Here is a 22,328-nt window from a genome sequence, read left to right on the forward strand (position 1 = left end):
GTTTTTCAATTTTACTTCTTAGAAAGAATTATTAATATATGTATTTAACAAGGGATATATTGATAAATAGATATTTAATTTTAGTCAAATTATAATTATTTATTTTAAATTAACAAACAAATAATTTAAAACTGAAACTTCAATTTTAATTCAAATTCATTGTAATCATGTTATAAGGTTCAGATCTTAGAATAAATTAAAATGCAGTTATTATGTTGGGAGATATCATAAAACTGAAATTCTCTAAAGAGAATGATTGAATTTAAACATAAAACTCAATATTATAATTAAGTTTATAAGTTAACAAACAAACAATTTAAATTGGACACTAAATTATAATTATAAATTTGAATTATGCTATTTGTAACCTTTAATGTTTCCTTAATCTTCTTCTTCAACAGACTCATTCGCTCCCATTGGTTTCTTGGCCTTGGATTTATGGCTGCACCTTTAAAAATGAGCCATACATTTTAACATTAATAAAATATATTTTGTTTTAAAAAAATAAATTCAAATATATGTAATAATAGTTAAAGTTTTTTTATCTTCTCAACTAATCCAAAAGTTTTTGGGTTTGAGCCCACTATAAATTTGTGGGACTGATTAAATGATTAACTATGTTTGCAGGGTATCTATTGAATTCGTTGTCTCATTTTTTTTTATCCATAAAAATAATTAAAGATTTAAATAAATCATATATCACCTAGATCCCTCCCTCTATTCTATACGAGGAAAAGTTTAATTAATGGGTGGATGAGGTTTAGGGAAAAAACTTAACTAATTAATATTTAATTAGTAGGATAAAAATGTGTAATATCTTATAATAAATAATAATGAAGTTAATTTTACTTTTATTTTATTTCTTTTAACAATAATACAAAAATAAAATCACACTTGACAGTTGACAAAGCTCTTGAACAATACGGTGTCGTTTCGTCTTGTCAGTGTTGAAGAAACTTGTTTCTTGAATGAAGCTCCCCCACGACCCACTGAAGGAAGTCTCCAAAGGTGCCGCCTGCGCTTGAACAATACGCTGTCGTTTTATCGGAGGACTTGTATTAGTGACAATACCGCTTAGGGTTTGCTTTCCCTGATCAGATCCATCCGGCAGATTGAAATCTGAATTCGATCAGTCTAAGGTTAATAAGAGCGCCTCCAATTCCTCTTGCATACGGTGAAATCATACTCACTCTCTTTATATTCTATTGTGAATATTCTTTGGTTCTTTTTGTTTCTTGTTTCGAATCATGTGAAAATATGCGTTTTTAGCGATATAATACAAATAACCTAGATGGATAGAGAACAGGTTGTGGTTTGCTGCTTTATTATACTTGCATTTTTGTTGAAAATTGAACGCCAATAACATGCTGGAAGTTTCGCTTGCAAATTTCCATCATATCCCATCAACTTATTCTTGTTCTTCGAGCAGAACCAAATAGGTTTCATCTGTTTTAGTTGTTTCTTCAGTTTTCTAGAGTTAAGTGTCAGTTTATCTCCTAATAACTAGCTTCAGTAAAAGTTGTTTCTTTTTGATGATCTTAGATTAAACTTTTCTACCCACCCTGCACCTCTTTGTGTATTGTAAACCTGGTTTGAAATCCCTCATGGTTAGGCATTGCAACTGATCTGCGTTGCTATTTCTCATTCTGTCATTCAGTATAGTTTCTGAACCATGAAGAGGGCTATGCCATGGGATGATGATGAAGAAGATGACTCATCATCATCTGATGAATCATCAGACTCGGGATCAAATGGAGGAACAAAAAAGAACACTTGTAAGAAAAGCATTACATCTAAAGAAAAAGCATCTGAAGGTAATTTGTCTAATTTTGTCCCTTGACAAAATGCATGATTTGTAGTAATATGTAAAGCTTCTGTTATAAGCACTCTCCTTAAATCTCTTTTAACCCAGGTGGTGGTTCTGGGAGACGTGGAAACAAGGTGTTGAACTTTGAAGCATTGAGTCGATATGGGTACAAAGGTGGACTATCAGTTTTGAGTGTTCCTCCTCCAAAAGAGGCAGAAAAACAAAGAGATTGGTCTTGGTCTGATGGTAAGGAAAGACGAGCTGCTGGTAGGGAGAATGAGGAGGAAACTTACGAAGAAAGGGAGAAAACTAGAACTACTCTTGCACGTGCAGAGCTGTTAGCAAATGTAGAAACTCCAAGTGAAAGAAGGAACCGTTCCTTCGCGCAGAAGGAGAAAAGGAAGAGGGATCTTGGTCAAGCTAGCCGGGGAAAGAGTTATGTGGAAGAGGAGAAGAGACTGTTAAGAGAAAATGGTGTCTATTCCGGCTTTGATGCCTGATAATAATAGACCAGTCCCCAGAATCAGGTAAATTTCAGGACTAGTGTTCAAACAGTTTGTTAAATTCAGCATACCTTTCATGTCTTATCTTGACAACAATGTGTTTAAAGAGATTTATAAAGTGATTACTGTGTTTGAGCTCCCTCATTAATATATAATCAAGTATAGCAAAAACTTGTCAATTCCTTTTCAAAACCTATATCTTATTTTGAAACAACATAATCATAACCGATGAGTGTGTTTAATGACGCAAAACTACACAATTTTGTCTTTTTTTCATGTGTAAATGGAATCAAACTGGCCAATATTAAAGGAATTGATGAGATATTTGAGTTGGACTTGTGGCATTGAGTGGTGCAGGGAAAAGAGGATTCATGAATTGATTGATTTGGATGAAAGGAAGATAAATAATTTTATTGATGAAAAACTGAATTATTAGGTTAAAAGGTATATAATAAAGATATATATTTTAATTGATTAATTATTATTATTATTCTCAGTTAGTTTATAAATTATTTACATACCTATTAGCTAGCTAGGTTAATTTGTATAATTTTTCATAATTTTGAGACTAATATATATATAAAAGTAAAAATATAATTTATTTATTTTAAAAAGATTTTTTTAATCCATAATTATTTTATTTTTTCACTCAATCAGATTATGCTGCATCATTTTCTTATTCAAATTCCCCCCTTACTCATTTCTCTTAAATAAATAAATTTATTTAAAAAAACTATGTCTTAAAATATTTTCTTAAAACATTTATTGATAAATTATTGTTGCTTATTTCATTGCCTATTTTAGCTAGCATGCCTTGAATTCTTAAAATAGTGATTTACTTCAACTTAACTTGTTTTTACTATATTTTATTATACACTACTCTTATTATTTGATAATAAACCTACTTAAGCAAACACTTATAATAAGATAATTCATTCATGACTCGTACACTACTCATATGAAGATTGGGGCAATGATTTAAAAATCACAACCAATGAATGGATTTCAACTTCATTTTAAACATGAGGCAGTCAGAAACATTAATCTAGTACAAATCTACACCTTGCTGAGTGTTCAACAGAGAAATAGTAGAAACAAACTCTTGAATGTTAGTGTCGGATGAGCCACCTTGATCAACCGCCTCAATCGCCAACTTCTTCCACTTCAAAGCATTTTGCCTTATCTTATGACCATTTCCTTCGTCTCCCTCTTCCATCACTTGTTTTATACAAACCTCAATCTCATCTCTATTGAAGAACCCATTTTCATTGTTCACTTTAACTCTAACCCCCACTTTCCAAACATCCACTACATATTTTGTATTAGTCATTTGATCACTCCATTGCGGAATAGCCACCATTGGTACCCCCAAGCTTAGTGCCTCAAGCGTCGAGTTCCATCCGCAGTGAGTCACGAAACACCCAACAGCCTGATGAGCCAAAACATCGAGTTGAGGACACCAATTCACAACAAGACCCTTTTCCAATGTCTCTTCCTTAAACCAACTAGGAAGTTTCCCTTCTTCAGAAGCTCTTACTACCTGTTGTTAGTATATAAATATTCATTCAAAGTTGTAGATAAACTCAATAACTAAATATTATTTGAAAGATTTATTTTCCAACTAAATTAAAATTTGATTCCTTAGTAAGTTTTAGATTTAAGAGTTAGAATAATATTTACAAACACTACATAGTAGAGACATACTATTATCATCTATAGTTTGTCTGATCTATGCTTTTGAGTTATTTGAGATTAATTTTAAATAAATTTCGTTTTAATCTTATTAATCATCAATCATAAAATTCAAATTATCAACAATTATATATATATATATATATATATTAATTTAAGAAACTATATTGTAGTCACCACAACTTAAAAAAGGTAGAATATTTGAGTTTTATATATATAAATGAAGGCATATGTATGATATCAAAAGAAGAAGATAATGAATTTTATCAATATAATAAAAAAAAATATTGATGGGAATCGAGTCGTCGATCTATAAATATATATAATCACTAGCAGTTTTTTTTTTTTTTTTAATTAAATCAAACACTAAATATATAATAATATGACTAGTGATATTTTAAAATAATCCTATTTGAACAATAGGAAAGTGTCGATATGAGAGAGGCTGTAACTGAAATTTCTTTCTAACTATTATTAAACAATGACTAATTAATGACTTCTTTCTTACCCACAAGAAAGGAGCATTGGTGTTCTTGAGACCCTGTGCAATTTCCTCCATTTGATCTTCTCCCAAACTAGCCAAGCTCCCAAACGCCACATAAACGACCGATCCCGATTTCCCCCTCGAATCGAGCCAATGCATGCACGATTCAGTGCTCGGAGAGAATAGACTGAGCCCGTACTCTGTGTCATCCTCCATTTTCTTGTCCAGGTACATCGATGGAACTGTAGGTCCAATCGTCTTCACTGCCCATTTCGTTTCCAGCACCCAATTAATCACTTCTTCTTCAAGCTTATCAAAAGAATTAAAAAATATCCAATCTGCCTTCCCAAAGCTGTAGAATTGACTCGATACAAGCTGGAAAATGTTTGGGTTCGATTCTGTCGACTCAACTATGAAAGATGGAAGATCGGTCACCTGTTCAAGAATCAAATATATATTATGGGTTGTTGTTTTCAATACAATATCTGGTACTTTCTTAATATAAATTTCCAATATATAGTACGTACCTTCAATGAAGGCAAAGCAGGAAGGGGCGGTAGATCGAGAGAGAAAGAAGACTCATGTGTAGAAGGAATCTTGAGATTAGCTTGGGTAAAATGATAGAAAATTGCACATACAGAACATGATTGAGTGTAAAAAACAGCTGAAAGAAGGCCGAGGTTTTTAGCGATATCGACAGCCCATGGGAAAACAGAGTCGTAGATTAGGACTGTCGGGGGATGATCGGAGTTAAGATGTTTGTCGACGATGAGTTGGGTTAAGGTTTGAGGAACGACGTCGTTAAATCTAGCGAGACATTCATCTACGGTGGAAAAGTTGTCATCTGGATTGTATCCATCGGAGATGCAGTCTACTTGAATGGAAGCGGCGGCGGCTTTTTGAAGCTGTGGAAGAGATTTGGACATTAAAGTTGTGGCGACTATGGTTACTTTAACACCCTTTGAGGCTAGGCGTTTGGAGAATTGAAGAATGGGATTTATATGGCCTTGTGTTGGGAATGGAATTACCAATACATGAGCTCCTAATTCACCCATCTCTTTCTCTCACACACAATAGAGGAGTAGTAGTAGGATAAGAAGAGGAAGATTAACATTTTCAAAACTAGTATTTATAAGGGTACTTGAAGAGTTGTAATCAGTGTAGTTTAGTTTGTATATGTAATGAACCAATATGAATCAAATACCAAATATAAACCAATATGAACCAAATAAGAACATGTTATTTTATATAACAATAGGTTTAAGGTTAGGGCTTGAAAAAATGAAGATCGTATAATAAAAAAAATCGATTTAGGTTAGGGTGAAATAAAGATTAGGTAAATAAGAACGTAAATCTGTATCTGCATAAGCACCGTCGCCTTCGTCGCCGCCGCCGTCGCCGCCGCCGTCGCCGCCGCCGTGAAAGAGAGAACAAAAGAAGAGAGAGAAAGAAAATGAAAGAAATGGAAAATTAGAGTATTTATACTCAACCTAATCCACTTAGCGAAACGCTAAGTCACTTAGCGTTTCGCGACAATGGCAAAATCGTCCAAAAAAAATAAAATCACCACGAGCGCAATAAAATTAATAAATTACCATCAGATCAAATAACCTCATCTTTGAGATTATTTGATCAAATTTCCCAATTTAAGAAGTAGGGTTTATTAATTGTCTATTTATTTGTTTTTTTGATTTTTTTGATTTTTTTTATTTTTTGTTGAAATCAGAATATATTTGGAGGTGTTCATTTTGATTATAATACATAGAGTATTTATAAATAAACTAGTCACTTAATATGACTTTTGACGTTTCTTTGTTTAGGCACGTCAAACAACGAGTCTAGATAGATAATATAATCGGGATTTTGTGTTTAGGTGATATCAAAATATAATATTTATTTATCGATAATGGAGGAGAGTTAATCCAACATAAATTGAGAAATATCAACTCAATTGAAAAATTTTCTCATCTTGAAGATGACTACGTCCTAAAGGAGGACTCATTGTCAAAAAGAATGATCGATCTCGTCTTTCTAGGTCTACCTCTCGCATCATCGATCGGTCAAATATAACAGATCGTCAAATCATTTGACGAATCTTTGCACGTATTTCAATAGGTGTGTAAAATTATCGTGTAATACATTTGTTACATATCTTTAAGTAAAATATGGTATTTGCATGTTTTCTTTTCAAATAAAACTTCACGTAAATTTAATTAGTGTAAAACAACTTTTAAAAAAAAAAATTGAATGGCCAAAAATTTGTTTCAAACTAAGTCTTAAATCTCCAGTAGAATTGTACAAAGAAGTTGTAACGCCTCGATTTCTGTTAATTTTTTTTGAATTAATTTTTGAAAATATTTTTTTATATATTTAAACCGAATAGAAATTGAATTTTGGATTTTAAAATTGCCACATAATTTAAAAAAATATTTTACGTAATTAAACACATTTTAAATTTTATTTTGGTTCGGAGTTTGATTTCACCACAGAAAAAATGATTTTTGTGATTATTGTTCCATAAGTTAAATAGAGGTTTTCTACTTTAATATAGATTATTTTTATTTTTTATTTTTTTTGATGGGGGAAGTTTAAGTCATGTTATCTCATTCAATCATCCTTCTTCTTTTTTCCTTCTATCAATCAAAAGTCAAGAAAAGTCATCGCTGCCTCCTTCATCAAAGGTCAACAACCTTTAGTTTTATTAATTATTTTTTTCCATAATTCCTTTTATCCTCCTCTTCTTAAATTGGCTGAGGGCTTGTTTGATTGAGTTTATTCTTAGTTATTGACGTCGACTTATCCAGCTTATTCTCAAATATGTTTGATATGATTTCAGCTTATTTAATCGTTAAGTTTGGGTATGTTTGATTCAGTTTATACGTTAAATTTATTTATTTTTTATATTTATAATATTATTTAATAATTAATATTATATATATATATAATATTATATATATATTAATTTAATTTTAAATATTAATAAATTATTTAAATTAAAAATAAATAAATATATATTTGAAAATAAATTATATCAATATATTAATTTTTATAAATTTTTGTTAATATATAATTTTAAATATTAATAAATGACTTAAATTAAAAATAATATATTTTAAAATAAATAATATGAATAAAAAAAATAATTTATTATTATTATATATATTTCTCTCTATGACCCAAATTTTCAATTATGAAGTTATTTTCAGACTTTATTACTCTCTTATTATTATTATTTATTTCGTCTGATTCATCTTAATTATAATCCTATTATATTTCATATTTTGCTTAAAATAAATAAAATAATTAAAAATAGATTAAATAGACGAGAAAGAATGAATAAAATGATTAAAAATAAATAAAATAAATGAGAAAAAATGAATAAAAAAACATTTTAAAATGATGAGAGAAGAGGTTATAATTTTAAACGTATGAAAGGAGGTAGAAGGAAATTGAATTTAAACGTAAAAGTGTGTTTGATTATAATTTTTTTGTCTAAAGTTATTAGACAAAGTTACTTATAAACGCTAAATCAAACAAGGCCTAAATCCACGACTTTTCAACAACCCACTTTAGTGCTCGGTAATATTTTATTTATTATTATATATATTATTTAGTGTATTTTCTTAATTACTATTTGATTTAATTTTTTATTTTATTTTAAAATAATCTGAAATTATTATTATTTTATTTTTATCTATTTAAATTGAGGTAGGTAAAAATTTGGTGTCTACAAAATATATGTTTAGACTAAATTTGAAAATTAATTTTATTTTAAAAAACAAGTTTTACTAATAAATCTTTCTTTACAAACCTTTTTTTTATACTCATTTTTATTTATATATACTAAAAGGATAGAATGACTAAACCTATCACTTTCTGTATTTAATGACATTTCTCTCTAGTTGCTCAATAACCAACTTTTTGTAGTTGTCAAATCTTAACATATGCTTTAAAAACAACTTTTTTTAGTTGGTCAATAAACAACTTTTATTTGTGTGTAAAAAAAAGGAAGAAGTGGATAATATACTTTAAATATTTTTTTTGAATTAAAGTAAGAAGTGGAGTTATATATTTAAATTTATTCTTATTACCATAACAATTTTATATTAATATATAAAAAAATTAAAATTTGATAAAAGATAATGAATAAAATGATTAGAAAAATACTAAATAAATAATAAAGAATGAATACAAAATTTAGAAATTAATTGAATAAATTAGAGAGAATAAATAAAAATATATATATAAATGATGAAAAAAAAATTAAAATTAAAAACTTAAACACCGATAAAAAAACAAAAACCCAAAAAAAAAAAAAAAAGTAGGAAATTGAATTTCAACGATTTATTACAAAATTACTATAATAACTTATTATTCAAATGTTATACAACATGACCATAAATATTTAATAATTTAAATAGTGTAACTGATTATATCATGAGGTAAGACATGATAATGTATTATTTAAAATGATGTCATGTATGAGGTAATCTTGGAAGGAGTAAAAAAGAATATGATTGGCAAATTAAGAAAGTGTCAGAATTTTTTTTTTTTTTTTTTATGAATCTTGCTAATTTGTGAAGCAATGACTTATCCCATTAATAACGTCATTCGGTCAAATAATTTCTTATTTATAATTATTTAATTATTTTCTATAACCAATTTAAATATATCATAATTATGGCCTTGTTCGGTTTTTTTTTTTTAAACTCTAGAAGGAGAAAAAAAAAATGATTTGTGATAATTTTGAGAAGGTATTGATTATTTTTGGTAAAAAGATTTAAAAGGTATTAGTATATATAAATAAAATAATAAATAATAATTTAAAATATAGTGTATTTTGGTATTTTGATTGATGAAATGAGTATTGTGATTGTTGAGAAGTGATTGATTAGAAAATTGATTTGGGTTGGATTTTTAAAAAACTCAAAGAGAACAAACCCTATGAGTTAAACCATCTTCTTTATTTTATATTTTAATCTAACTAAGTGTACAATTTGAATATGTTTTCAAATTTTAAAAAATTAGAGTCGTGTTCGGTTTATTGAAATAAACTTAAATTATTTATAAAAAGTTGAGTTTAGAGTACTTTTTAATTTCATTATTATTTTTTTAAAACTTGAAAGTTATTAATATATTATGTTAAAATAAATTTTACTTTATTTTTAAATATTTTAATTAAAAAAATTAATGATCTGATTAATAAAAGAATGATTAAAATGATAATTAATTATGATTGAATTATTTTAAAAAACACAACCAAACAAATTATTATATTTTTTTTTGTTAGTAGATTTTATAAAGACAACTTACAACCCAATATGTATACATTAGTTTTATGTACCATAGCCATCTATTTTGTAGTATTAATTGATCATTTGAAATACAATCCTTTATCATATTTTAATTAAGATTATACTAGATAATTATAGCGTAAGAAAACTTGTAAAATATTAACATTTAAAAAATTTGAGTTAGCGATTATTTAATTTATCACAGCCATGAAATATATATAATGTTTTAATCAACAATGTCTCTCTCAAGGGTTTTATCATTCCAGAATGATGTTAACTATTAACATTCACATAATATATATATATATATATATATATATATATATATATATATATATATATATATATATATATATATATATATATATATATTATAGTATTTCTATTGGAATTTCAAAACTAATTATTAATAATATAATTTTTAAAAATTGATGTAAAATTTAAATTTTAGTATAAACATTAACAATAAATACATAAAAAAATATAATAACATAAAAATAATATTTTTTAATTAAAAAAAAATATTTTTTTTAATATAGCCTAATTTTTAATATAAAATATATAAAACACATTAACTAGATCACTTGTCATTAGGAACTAGATCACTTGTTATTAGGGATGGTAATGGGCCAGAAATGTATTTATCATTTAAGCCATATTTCTTTTATTTTGGGATTTTTTTAATATCATTCCCTCATCGTTCGGTTTTGTTCGGTTTCATGAAATCCCGCGGGACACCGTTAATAAAATATATATATTTTTTAAATAATAAAATTATATAAACGAACTTTTTAATATAATATATATTATAATATATTATAATTTTATATTATTATAAAAAAATAACCTTAGTATTATTTTCTTATAAAATAGAGTGAATAAATAAATATATTGGTGATTTCATATATTTATAGTGTTCGGAACAGAATTGGGATGAGATCGGTGCAGGGCGGGGTGGGGACACAAATACCATCCCCGCCCCATCCCGTTCGGTTTCGGAGAAAACCGTCCAAAATAAGACAATTCGGTTCGATTTTCGCGAGGCGATTTCAAATTATCAACCTTATTTGTCATGGTTAAATCCTCTTTACAATTTTATGTATAAATATGCATTTTGTAGATATGATTTGTATTTGATGGTTGATCAGTATATTAATCCTCTAACCTGTTAAATTTAAAATAAAATCTTAATTATTAAGTATTTTTTTATTCATTCATGATATCATTTGAAGAGTGGGACAATGATTTAAAAATCACAAATCATGAAGGGATTTCAACTTCATTTAAACCCGAGGCAGTCCAAACAAACATGAATCAAGTACAAATCTACACCTTAATGAGTGCTGCTACATTTTCTTCAACAGAGAAATGGTAGAAACAAACTCTTGAATATTAGTGTCGGATGAGCCACCTTGATCAACCGACTCAATCGCCAACTTCTTCCACTTCAAAGCATTTTGTCTTAACCTATAACCATTTCCTCCATCTCCCTCTTCCATCACTTTTTTAATACAAACCTCAATTTCATCTCTAGTGAAGAATCCATTTTCATTGTTCACTTTAACTCTAACTCCCACTTTCCAAACATCCATTACATATTTTGAATTAGTCATTTGATCACTCCATTGAGGAATAGTCACCATTGGTACCCCCAAGCTTAGTGCCTCAAGCGTCGAGTTCCATCCGCAGTGAGTTACGAAACAACCAACAGCCCGATGAGCCAAAACATCGAGTTGAGGACACCAGTTCACAACAAGACCCTTTTCGGACGTCTCTTCCTTGAACCAACTAGGAAGTTTCCCTTCTTCAGAAGCTCTTACTACCTGTTGTTAGTATATAAATAATATTCATTCAAGTTGTAGATAAACTCAAAAACTAAATATTATTTGAAATATTTATTTTCCAACTATCAATATCAAGACAGTACTACATCAATATGAGAGTTCATTTTCTAGCTAGTGAATTGTCAATAAAGTTATCTTCTGCCCAATAATTCCATTTTTATTTTATGGTGAATCAAATAATTAATAAAAAGTACTAAATTATTCATATTTTATAATTTAATTCAAATCAACTTCTTCTTTTTTATGTCAAACAAGCTTTTCAAATGGTAATCCAGTTTTTTTCCAAAAACCCAACAATTAAGCAATGACCAATGATTTCTTACCCACAAGAAAGGAGCGTTAGTGTTCTTGAGACCTTGTGCAATTTCCTCCATTTGATCTTCTCCCAAACTAGCCAAGCTCCCAAACGCCACATAAACGACCGATCCCGATTTCTCCCTCGAATCGAGCCAATTCATGCACGATTCAGTGCTCGGAGGGAAGAGACAGATCCCGTACTCTCTGTCATCCTCCATTTTCTTGTCCAGGTACATCGATGGAACTGTAGGTCCAATCGTCTTCACTGCCCATTTCGTTTCCACCCATTTGAGCACTTCTTCTTCAAGCTTATCAAAAGAATTAAAAAATATCCAGTCTGCCTTCCCAAAGCTGTAGAATTGGCTAGATACAAGCTGGAAAAGATTCGGGTTCGATTCTGTCGACTCAACTATGAAAGATGGAAGATCGGTTACCTGTTCAAGAATCAAATATATATTATGGGTTGTTGTTTTCAATACAATATCTGGGTTATGTATGTCAGATTTAATTAAATATACCTTCAATGGAGGCAAAGCGGGAAGGGGCGGTAGATCGAGAGAGAAAGAAGACTCGTGTGTAGAAGGAATCTTGAGATTACCTTGGGTAAAATGATAGTAAATTGCACATATAGAACATGATTGAGTGTAAAAAACAGCTGAAAGAAGGCCGAGGTTTTTAGCGATATCGACAGCCCATGGGAAAATACAGTCGTAGATTAGGACGGTCGGGGGATGATCGGAGTTGAGATGTTTGTCGACGATGAGTTGGGTTAAGGTTTGAGGAACGACGTCGTTAAATCTAGCGAGACATTCATCTACGGTGGAAAAGTTGTCACCTGGATTGTAGCCGTCGGAGATGCAGTCTACTTGGATGGAGGCTGCGGCGGCGGCTTTTTGAAGTTGTGGAAGAGATTTGGACATTAAAGTAGTGGCGACTATGGTTACTTTAACACCCTTTGAGGCTAGGCGTTTGGAGAATTGAAGAATGGGATTTATGTGGCCTTGTGTTGGGAATGGAATTACCAATACATGAGCTCCTTCACCCATCTCTTTCTCTCACACACAATAGAGGAGGAGGAGTAGTAGTAGGATAAGAAGAGGAAGATGATCATTTTCATAACTAGTATTTATTGAGGGCATGGCAATTGCAACTTAGAGATCGTTTGATTTGGGGGCGTTTTTATGGGTATTATACTGGGGTTTAATATTTGGTTAAAACCGATTATTTGAACAAATTCGCGTAATTAATTTCGTTTTCGGTTTTCGAATTAAATTTTCAAATATAGTTTTCGATTTGATTTTCAAGATAAAATTTAACTTTAATTCAAACCCAAAACTGAATTATTTTTATTATTTATTATAATTAATATATATATTATAATTTATTACGTATAATTATATATAATTTATTATATAATATATTAAAAAACAAATCCAAATTCGGTCCAGGGTCCAGTTTTACTAGAAAACATTTGAATTAGGTTCGGTTTTTTAATTAACTAAAAAAAATTTTAAAAATCGAAGAATTTGAATAACCCTGGAACCGAACAAATGGAACTCCTAATTTTATCTCTGTTTTATGATAAAATCTTTATTTGATTTTTATAAAATGAATAATTTTTTTTAGAACACCTTAAATTGAAGCGGGTGTGATGGGTATGACCCGTATGAGTAGCTGCATATGAGTCAAGTTAATCTTGAGTTGCTCAATAAAAACTCGACTTGAGTTTGACTTTGGCTAAGTTCGAGTCAATCTCGAACTGACTCGTTTAATATTTAAGTCGAGTTCGAACTCATATAATTTTTACTGAATGGTTTGTCGAGCTTTTTCGAGCCTGATAATAAATAATTATTTATTTATTTCAATATTAAAATCTAAAATTTAAAACAATATATTTTTCATAAATATTTGAAAATTGAATTTTAGTTCAAATTTTTTGAGTCGTGCTTATAGTTAATTAGTTGAGTCGAGCTCGAACTCAAATTTATAAACTCGTTTGACATCGAATTCGAGTCAAGCTAATAAATATTTAATTGAGTCGAGTTTGAGCTCAAATTGGCTTGAGTCATTTGCAACTCTAAGTATGAGGCTAACCGCTTATATTAATTATTATTTTATAATTTAATAACTATTTTATATTTTAAATAAATAAAATAATGAGAGAATATATATAATAAGTAGTATTTCGGCATTTTCATGAACATGATGAAGATTGATAAAGTGAAAGGGAGAAAATATTAAATTTTGGGTAAAATTCTGGAAAACCCAATATCAAACAGATCTTAGGGTTAGTTGATTATTAAATCTTATTTGGTCATGTTGTTTCATAGGATTTATGTTATTTTAATACTTCACGGCTTTGGAAGAACTATCGCTCTAGTGCGACATGATATTAATTTATTTTTCTTTTTTGTCTATATTATCTTTCTTATTTGTCTATATTATCCAAATCCTGAGGCAACAAATATAGAGAAGACACTACTAAAAATTATGCATTATTTGAATAAAAATTATTTACAAATTAACAGGTTATGTAAAAATTGTTATTTGAATAAAAAGATATATAAATAATGTAATCCTGTATTATTTAAAATGATGTCATGCATGAGGTAATTTGGGAAGAGATAAAAAAAATATAATTGGCAAAATTAAGAAAGTGTCAGACGTTTTTTTTGTCCTGCTAATTTGGGAAGCATTGACTTATCCCATTAATCGTTCTTCGGTCAAATAATTACTTATTTATGAATATTTTAATTATTTTATATAACCAATTTAAATAAAATCATAAATCTGAGTTAAGCTAACATCTTTATTTTATATTTTAATCTAAGTAAGTGCACATTGAATATGTTTTCAAATTTATTTATTGGCAGTATTTAAAAATATATATATAATTAAAAAAATTTAGAACGTGCTTAATTTTGGATTTATTGAAATAAACCAAAATAATTTATAAATGTTGAGTTGCTATAATTTTTACGAATAAGACTATTTTTTTTAAGTAAAAAAGGTTATATAATATTAAAATAAAATTTATTTTATTTTAAATAAAAAAAATATTAATATTTTAATTAATGAATTAAAGGTTGAATTAATAAAAAAAATGTAATAAAATGATATTTAATTATAATTCTATTTTTTAAAACACAACCAAACAAGTTATTACATCTTTTTTCTCAAATTTTTTTAACACAATTTACAAACCAATATTTATACTATTTCTATTGGAATATCAAAGTATAATACAATAATAACATGATGATGATAATATAAAATAATAAGATTGAGAAAATTAATTTTAATATTTTAATATCATATTTATAATACCATAACATTTATTATAATCAAATAAAAATCTCCTTTAATATTATAGTTGTATTAATTAATTATATGCATTTAAAAATTCAAACTAAAATTATATAGTTTTTGACAAAATTTTCAGTCCAAAACTGACCAGGGGCTTCCGCCCAAGAAGGAAGAAACCAACCGCCATCTGTTTGGATTGCATCAACAAACTAATTAAAAATGTAATGGGCCTGCATGGTTTGAGTTTAATCTTATATTATTTATTTTCATTTATCTACTATTATTATTATAATTTTAATGAAATAAATATATTTTATAACTAATATTATTAATATTTAATTATAAGATAGTTTTTATATTTAATTTAATTATTAAAATAAATACAACTACCAAATTCATTATTAAATTCAATCCACACATTGAGTCAATTTAGAAATAATAAATTTATGGGCTTAGAATTAAAAAAAAAATTATATATCCAATAAAAGTTAATGTTTATACTTTATAGTATACAATAGATTAAATAAAATATTTATAATGATAATAAAAATAATAATTAATTTGAATATTAATTTTTAAATATATACAACACATAAATCAAACATCTAATATTTTTTATATAAATTTAAATTTGGGTATAAAATTTAAAATAGTGCATTATAAAAATCATAATGACATTAAATGAAAAGAGAGAATATGTTTATGTAAAAAATTATTATTATTATTATTATTTTATAAGATTGATTCAAAATATAGTTTAAAACATTTAATGTAAAATTTAAAGCACCATTCTTTTAGGTGTTGAAATTTAGTCATACAAAGATATATTTTTAGTTTTTAAAAACGTCATTTTACTTTCGACATTGAAATTGTGTAATATGTTGTTGACATAAACTACAAACAATCATTCTCTTAGATTTTTAAGTTTAGCCATATATATTCTTATTTCTCAAAAACGTCATTTAATTTCGATTGAGATGCGAAAATTTGTTGTTGACAAAAATTTTCAAACAACCATTCTTTTAGGTGATAAACTTAAGTCATACATAGATTCTTATATCTCAAAAACTTCATTTATTTCGACGTTGTGATTGTGTAATTTATTGTTGACATAAACTTCAAACAACTATTATCTTAAGTGTTGAAGTGTAGTCATATATAAATATTCTTATTTCTCAAAAACATCATATTTTTTAGGTTGAAATTGTATAACTTGTTGTTGATATAAACTACAAACAAACATTATCTTAGATATTGAAGTTTAGTCTTACAATGATATTCTTATTTATAAAAAACTTCAATTATTTTCAACGTTGAGATTGCGTAACCTGTTGTTGACATAATCTTGTAGGTGTTGAAGTTTATGTATAAATAGATATACTTATTTTTCAAAATGGTCATTTTACTTTAGTTGTTGAAATTGCGCAATTTTTTTGTTAACATAAACTTTAAACAACATTTTTCTTAGGGGTTGAAGTTTGGTCATACATAGATATTTTTATTTCTCGAACGTCCTTTTACGAAAGAAAAAGTTTTAAAATTTTGAAAGTTGCCTTAAATAACGGACTTCTTATGGGATGTTTATTATTTGTTATTATTATTTTGTTTTTTAGGAGTTGGAACTAAACATTGAGTTTTATTTAATTGTCAATATCTTTTGATTGATTCAAAACATTTTTAGAGTTTAATCTTAAACATTAATTTTGGATTGTCTCGATGTTAATTTTTCCTTTTGACTTAAAATTCATCATTTTGAATTAATCTCGTATAGAAATGATTATATTTTAATTACAAATTTCTCGAAAGAATTTAATCAAAGTGAGCAACAAATGGTGATTTTAATACCTCAACCAACACATAATTTTTATTTTTAATATTTTTTTTTTAATTTTTTTTGAACCACGAATATATTTGATAGAATCGATAGATTCATGTTCTTTTTTTAGCAATTTAAGACATAAAGTCTTTATTATCATCAAGTTGTGATTTTAATATCTCAACCACAATGAATATTTTATTCTTTTTTATATTTTCCAAATATTTAGCTTTAAAACATCTTTATTTTTGGAAAAAGATCCAATGATCTTTCTCAATTTGTGCCTTTAAGTTTGACCTTAGTTTATTTTTTTTACAAAATTTCCTTTAAGAATTAACTCTTCTACAATATTCGTTGAACACGAGATTAATTCAAACTGATATATTTTAATCGAGTATTAGTGAAACGATCAGATTTCTTTTAAGAAAATCAATTTAAAGTAATTATCTTGACTCTACACTCTAACTTGTTTTTCTAAAATCTTTATTTTTCTTTTCTTTTTTTGTAGGAGGGATCAAGTCTCGATCTTTCTTACAAAAACATAACAAATTTATAAACATTCGACTGAACCTGAGAATAGGTTGGCTACGTATCTTCTATTACAGAAGAATCAAGTTGGTATTTAGTTTGTCTCACACATTTTTTTTAATATTTTACAAGAAAATCAATTAAAATTATAATTTTCCTCTTTTAAATCAAGCGGGAGATATTTTATTTTTTGGACCAGGGATATCTCTTGTCCCTCAGTTGTGCTTACGACTTTGTAATGAGTTATATTTTAAACTCGGATTTCGCATTGACCTATTCGATAGGTCTTGAATCTTGTCCTTTAGGGTGAAGCAATGATTAGTATCATGTCATTTATATTGGTGGTACTTATTGAACACATGTTCCCACATACCCATTAATAATTTGTCAACTCTTGGAACTTCTAGCCTAATTACATTTTTTACGAGTAATCTTTCAAATGTTTGTTCCATTGTTATCCTAAATCATTATTTACGCGACGGGTTTGTCGTATGTCTAGAAGGTTTTATTGTGTTTGAGGATTCTTGTCGCGTGTTTGAGAATTTTTAGCGTACATGTTATTAGGCTTTTTAGAGGGTGTATTATTTTTTTGTTATGGCTTTGTACATTTTATTCATGTTCATACGTTTAAATTTAATTATTAACGCAACCTTCAGAGTTGTCATTTGAGTTATCATGAAGCTTAATTCACCCAATTAAAGAGATACTTTCTTGTACGTAATTTCTCTCCTCGGCCATTACCGATTTATTGATCATTCTAGTTTTTGTATTATAAAATTGTCATATAATTTTTTAAAAATTAGGAAAAATATTTTGCGTAATTAAATTAAATGTGTTTTAGAGATTTTTACTTGGTTCGAATTTTATTTCACTCGAGAAAGGATAATTGCACTTATTTTTCGTGTCTGTGAAAATGACCGACTCTATTTTAAAGATTATACTATATAATTATAGTATAAGAAGAAAACTTTTAAGAAATGAACATTTTTAAACAATTTTGAATTAAAACAGGGCATGTGACTAATTGAGTGGGAGAGATTATTCAGTTAATCACAACCATGCAATATAATGTTTTAATCAACACTATATTATCTCTCTCAAAGGGTTTTATCATCTCTTATTATCTCAGAATTATGTTAACTATTAACATTCAAATAATAATATATATATATATATATATTTATTTATTAGTATTTCTATTGGAATTTCAAAGTATAATACAATAATACCATGATATGATGACAATAATATAACAATAAGATAGAGAATAATAATTTTCATATTTTATTATCATATTTATAATACCATAACATTTATTAGAATCATTGTTTCATGATTGTCTTCCCACTTTATTTGTACACGTTTGATCATTTAGGGACAATTTAATATTGACAAATTATGAAATTGTGGACATCATTTAAAAAATGTATATTTATTTGAATAAAACATTACTTAGAAATCTTTGTGATTTTTAGAGATAATATGAATCTTTATTAAAGATTTTTCATTGTTAATAGATGTCATCTCTTTTATATTTATTCTTAGTTCGATTTATACTTAACATTTTATGTTCATCATAATCTAAGTTTATGTTAAATTTAAAATTTTATTTTGTTTTAGAGAAAATATGTTTATGTAAAAAGTAATAATAAATATAATTTTATAAGATTGATTCAAAATTCTTGAAAATTAATTATTGATAATATAATTTAAAACATTTGATGTAAAATTTAAACTTTAGTATAAACATTAACGAATAAATACATAAAAAAAATTATAACATAATTTTTTTTAATACAAAATATACTCTCTTTTTTAATATAACCTAATTTCTAATATAACTAACTAGACCACTTGTCATGGTTAAATTCTCTTTAAAATTTATGCATAAATATATATTTTGTAGGGTTTTTTTTAATTAAAAAAAACTAGTATGAAATTGAATCGGTGACTTCTTAATTTTTTAAGTCAACTCTTACCCTAAGTTACCTCAGTGAGAGTAAAAAAAATGACAACAAATTGAGTAGGTAGTCCGCACTCACTTAACCATTTAATTATTAATAATTGTATTGTTTTATTCATTCACGGGACAATGATTTAAAAATCACAAATCATGAAAAGATTTCAACTTCATTTGAACCCAAGGCAAGGCAGTACAAACATGAATCAAAGTACAAATCTACACCTTGTTGAGTGCTACGTTTTCTTCAACAAAGAAATGGTAGAAACAAACTCTTGAATGTTAGTGTCGGATGAGCCACCTTGATCAACCGCCTCAATCGCCAACTTCTTCCACTTCAAAGCATTTTGTCTTATCTCGTAACCAATTCCTCCATCTCCCTCTTCCATCACTTTTTTTATACAAACCTCAATCTCATCTCTAGTGAAGAATCCATTTTCATTGTTCACCTTAACTCTAACTCCCACTTTCCAAACATCCATTACATATTTTGAATTAGTCATTTGATCACTCCATTGAGGAATAGTCACCATTGGTACCCCCAAGCTTAGTGCCTCAAGCGTCGAGTTCCATCCGCAGTGAGTTACGAAACAACCAACAGCCCGATGAGCCAAAACATCGAGTTGAGGACACCAATTCACAACAAGACCCTTTTCGGACGTCTCTTCCTTAAACCAACTAGGAAGTTTCCCTTCTTCCGAAGCTCTTACTACCTTGTATATATATAAATATCATTCAAGCTGTAAATAAACTCAATAACTAAATATTATTTATTTGAAAGATTTATTTTTCAACTAAATTAAAATTTGATTCATTAGTTTTAGATTTTAGAGTTAGAATAAGGTTTGTTTGTAATTATTTAAATAAAACAACATAATCAAACATCATTTTAATTATCTCTTATTCATCACATTATTTAATTCATTAATCAAAATATTTATTTTAAATTATTATTTTTATTTTATAATTATATATTAATATCTTTTAAAAAAAATTATAAAATAAAAATAAAAATATCCAACTATTCAAATAAATGAACCCAACAATTAAGCAATGACCAATGATTTCTTACCCACAAGAAAGGAGCATTTGTGTTCTTGAGACCCTGTGCAATTTCCTCCATTTGATCTTCTCCCAAACTAGCCAAGCTCCCAAACGCCACATAAACGACCGATCCCGATTTCTCCCTCGAATCGAGCCAATTCATGCACGATTCAGTGCTCGAAGGGAAGAGACTCAGTCCGTACTCTCTGTCATCCTCCATTTTCTTATCCAGGTACATTGATGGAACTGTAGGTCCAATCGTCTTCACTACCCATTTCGTTTCCACCCAATTCAGCACTTGTTCTTCAAGCTTATCAAAAGAATTAAAAAATAACCAATCTGCCTTCCCAAAGCCGTAGAATTGATCTGATACAAGCTGGAAAATGTTTGGGCTCGATTCTGTCTCAACTATGAAAGATGGAAGATCGGTCACCTGTTCAAGAATCAAATATGATGGGTTTTCAATATCTGGGTTATGTCAGATTTAATTATATAGTACCTTCAATGGAGGCAAAGCGGGCAGGGGCGGTAGATCGAGAGAGAAAGAAGACTCGTGTGTAGAAGGAATGTTGAGATTAGCTTGGGTAAAATGATAGTAAATTGCAGATACAGAACATGATTGAGTGTAAAAAGTAGCTGAAAGAAGGCCGAGGTTTTTAGCGATATCGATGGCCCATGAGAAAACAGAGTCGTAGATTAGGACGGTCGGGGGATGATCGGAGTTGAGATGTTTGTCGACGATGAGTTGGGTTAAGGTTTGAGGAACGACGTCGTTAAATCTAGCGAGACATTCATCTACGGTGGGAAAGTTGTCACCTGGATTGTATCCGTCGGAGATGCAGTCTACTTGGATGGAAGCGTCGGCGGCTGCTTTTTGAAGCTGCGGAAGAGATTTGGACATGAAAGTTGTGGCGATTATGGTTACTTTAACACCCTTTGAGGATAATCGTTTGGAGAATTGAAGAATGGGATTTATATGCCCTTGTGTTGGGAATGGAATTGCCAATACATGAGCTCCTAATTCACCCATCTCTCTATCTCTCTCACACACACAGTAGACTAGTAGAGTGTCCTAGGATAAGTGGAAGATGAACATTTTCAAAACTATTATTTATTGAGGTTAGAAGTTCTATTGCGGTTACAAATTCATGTCAATTCCGGTTTGATCTGGGATCGGAATTGGTCGAAAATTATATTTGTGTTTCTCGTAATTTTGTCAGGAAACATGGTATAACATTGCTCCCTAGATTTTCCCAAAACCAAACAAGAGAGTGATGGTAATAAAAAATAAATCCACAAATTAGGGGCAATTGCATCTTTGAGTTTGTTTGACATAGTTTTTCGACCAAATAGTCGGCTCAACTCATTTTTTATTGGCTCGGCTCGAACTCAAACTCGATCGAGATTTCAATATTAAACTCGAACTCGACTTGATCATATAATAATAGACTCGAGTTTGGCTCGAAAGACTCGAATTTAATTATATTTATATATTAATTTCTTAAATTAAAAAAACTTAAATCATCGTTCATCAATCACCAATTCACCCCACTAAGGTAACTAAGAGTTGGTTTAAGTGACCAATCACGGTTTTGATTTTATCTGAAAGCGTTTTGAGTTTAAACGGGAGTTGTAATTGTGGGGTGTCATGCTAGTTCTCTTCTAATTTTAAAAAAAAAAAATCAATAACCAGTTCACCACAAACAATATTTCAAATTCTTAGTTATATATTAATAAAAAAATAAACAACCAT

The 22,328-nt window shown here is 28.2% G+C and overlaps 3 protein-coding genes across 7 annotated transcripts; 1 reads left to right on the forward strand and 2 right to left on the reverse strand.

Moving 5' to 3' along the window:
* The first annotated feature begins 1,009 nt into the window (after window positions 1-1,009).
* Window positions 1,010-2,639, forward strand: LOC124931418. 3 transcript variants are annotated; one of them, XM_047471876.1, is made up of 4 exons: window positions 1,010-1,174; window positions 1,658-1,814; window positions 1,913-2,334; window positions 2,621-2,639. In XM_047471876.1, the coding sequence occupies exons 2-3, from the start codon at window positions 1,673-1,675 to the stop codon at window positions 2,305-2,307; spliced, it is 537 nt and encodes a 178-aa protein (XP_047327832.1). In that variant the 5' UTR covers window positions 1,010-1,174; window positions 1,658-1,672; the 3' UTR covers window positions 2,308-2,334; window positions 2,621-2,639. The 3 variants fall into 3 exon arrangements, with proteins under 3 accessions (XP_047327832.1, XP_047327831.1, XP_047327833.1); XM_047471875.1 differs by lacking the exon at window positions 2,621-2,639 and having other exon boundaries at window positions 1,913-2,502; XM_047471877.1 differs by lacking the exon at window positions 2,621-2,639 and having other exon boundaries at window positions 1,028-1,139; window positions 1,913-2,502.
* A 712-nt stretch (window positions 2,640-3,351) lies between these two features.
* LOC124929123 (mogroside IE synthase-like) lies at window positions 3,352-5,594 on the reverse strand. The gene is made up of 3 exons (XM_047469399.1): window positions 5,014-5,594; window positions 4,511-4,921; window positions 3,352-3,850 (listed from the first exon to the last, which is right to left on the reverse strand). The coding sequence occupies exons 1-3, from the start codon at window positions 5,539-5,541 to the stop codon at window positions 3,356-3,358; spliced, it is 1,434 nt and encodes a 477-aa protein (XP_047325355.1). The 5' UTR covers window positions 5,542-5,594; the 3' UTR covers window positions 3,352-3,355.
* Window positions 5,595-11,043: 5,449 nt separating this feature from the next.
* LOC124929124 (UDP-glycosyltransferase 74E2-like) lies at window positions 11,044-21,668 on the reverse strand. Of its 3 annotated transcripts, none has more exons than XM_047469400.1 (3): window positions 21,075-21,668; window positions 11,948-12,355; window positions 11,044-11,603 (listed from the first exon to the last, which is right to left on the reverse strand). In XM_047469400.1, the coding sequence occupies exons 1-3, from the start codon at window positions 21,603-21,605 to the stop codon at window positions 11,127-11,129; spliced, it is 1,416 nt and encodes a 471-aa protein (XP_047325356.1). In that variant the 5' UTR covers window positions 21,606-21,668; the 3' UTR covers window positions 11,044-11,126. The 3 variants fall into 3 exon arrangements, with proteins under 3 accessions (XP_047325356.1, XP_047325357.1, XP_047325358.1); XM_047469401.1 differs by lacking the exon at window positions 21,075-21,668 and adding an exon at window positions 12,440-13,004; XM_047469402.1 differs by lacking the exons at window positions 11,044-11,603; window positions 11,948-12,355 and adding exons at window positions 19,683-20,244; window positions 20,604-21,008 and having other exon boundaries at window positions 21,075-21,665.
* Window positions 21,669-22,328: the final 660 nt, after the last annotated feature.

The sequence above is a fragment of the Impatiens glandulifera genome, chromosome 3 (assembly GCF_907164915.1).
Source record: "Impatiens glandulifera chromosome 3, dImpGla2.1, whole genome shotgun sequence".
Taxonomy (NCBI): domain Eukaryota; kingdom Viridiplantae; phylum Streptophyta; class Magnoliopsida; order Ericales; family Balsaminaceae; genus Impatiens; species Impatiens glandulifera.

Bases quoted from the DNA above. Each gene is read 5' to 3' on its own strand.
- LOC124931418 (XM_047471876.1), top strand. From the start codon at position 1,673: ATGAAGAGGGCTATGCCATGGGATGATGATGAAGAAGATGACTCATCA. The intron at 1,815-1,912 runs GTAATTTGTCTA...CTTTTAACCCAG, and splicing joins TAAAGAAAAAGCATCTGAAG to GTGGTGGTTCTGGGAGACGT.
- LOC124929124 (XM_047469400.1), bottom strand. From the start codon at position 21,605: ATGGGTGAATTAGGAGCTCATGTATTGGCAATTCCATTCCCAACACAA. The intron at 12,356-21,074 runs GTACTATATAAT...ATTCTTGAACAG, and splicing joins CCGCTTTGCCTCCATTGAAG to GTAACCGATCTTCCATCTTT. The intron at 11,604-11,947 runs GTAAGAAATCAT...TACTAACAACAG, and splicing joins CTAACGCTCCTTTCTTGTGG to GTAGTAAGAGCTTCTGAAGA.
- LOC124929123 (XM_047469399.1), bottom strand. From the start codon at position 5,541: ATGGGTGAATTAGGAGCTCATGTATTGGTAATTCCATTCCCAACACAA. The intron at 4,922-5,013 runs GTACGTACTATA...ATTCTTGAACAG, and splicing joins CTGCTTTGCCTTCATTGAAG to GTGACCGATCTTCCATCTTT. The intron at 3,851-4,510 runs GTAAGAAAGAAG...TACTAACAACAG, and splicing joins CCAATGCTCCTTTCTTGTGG to GTAGTAAGAGCTTCTGAAGA.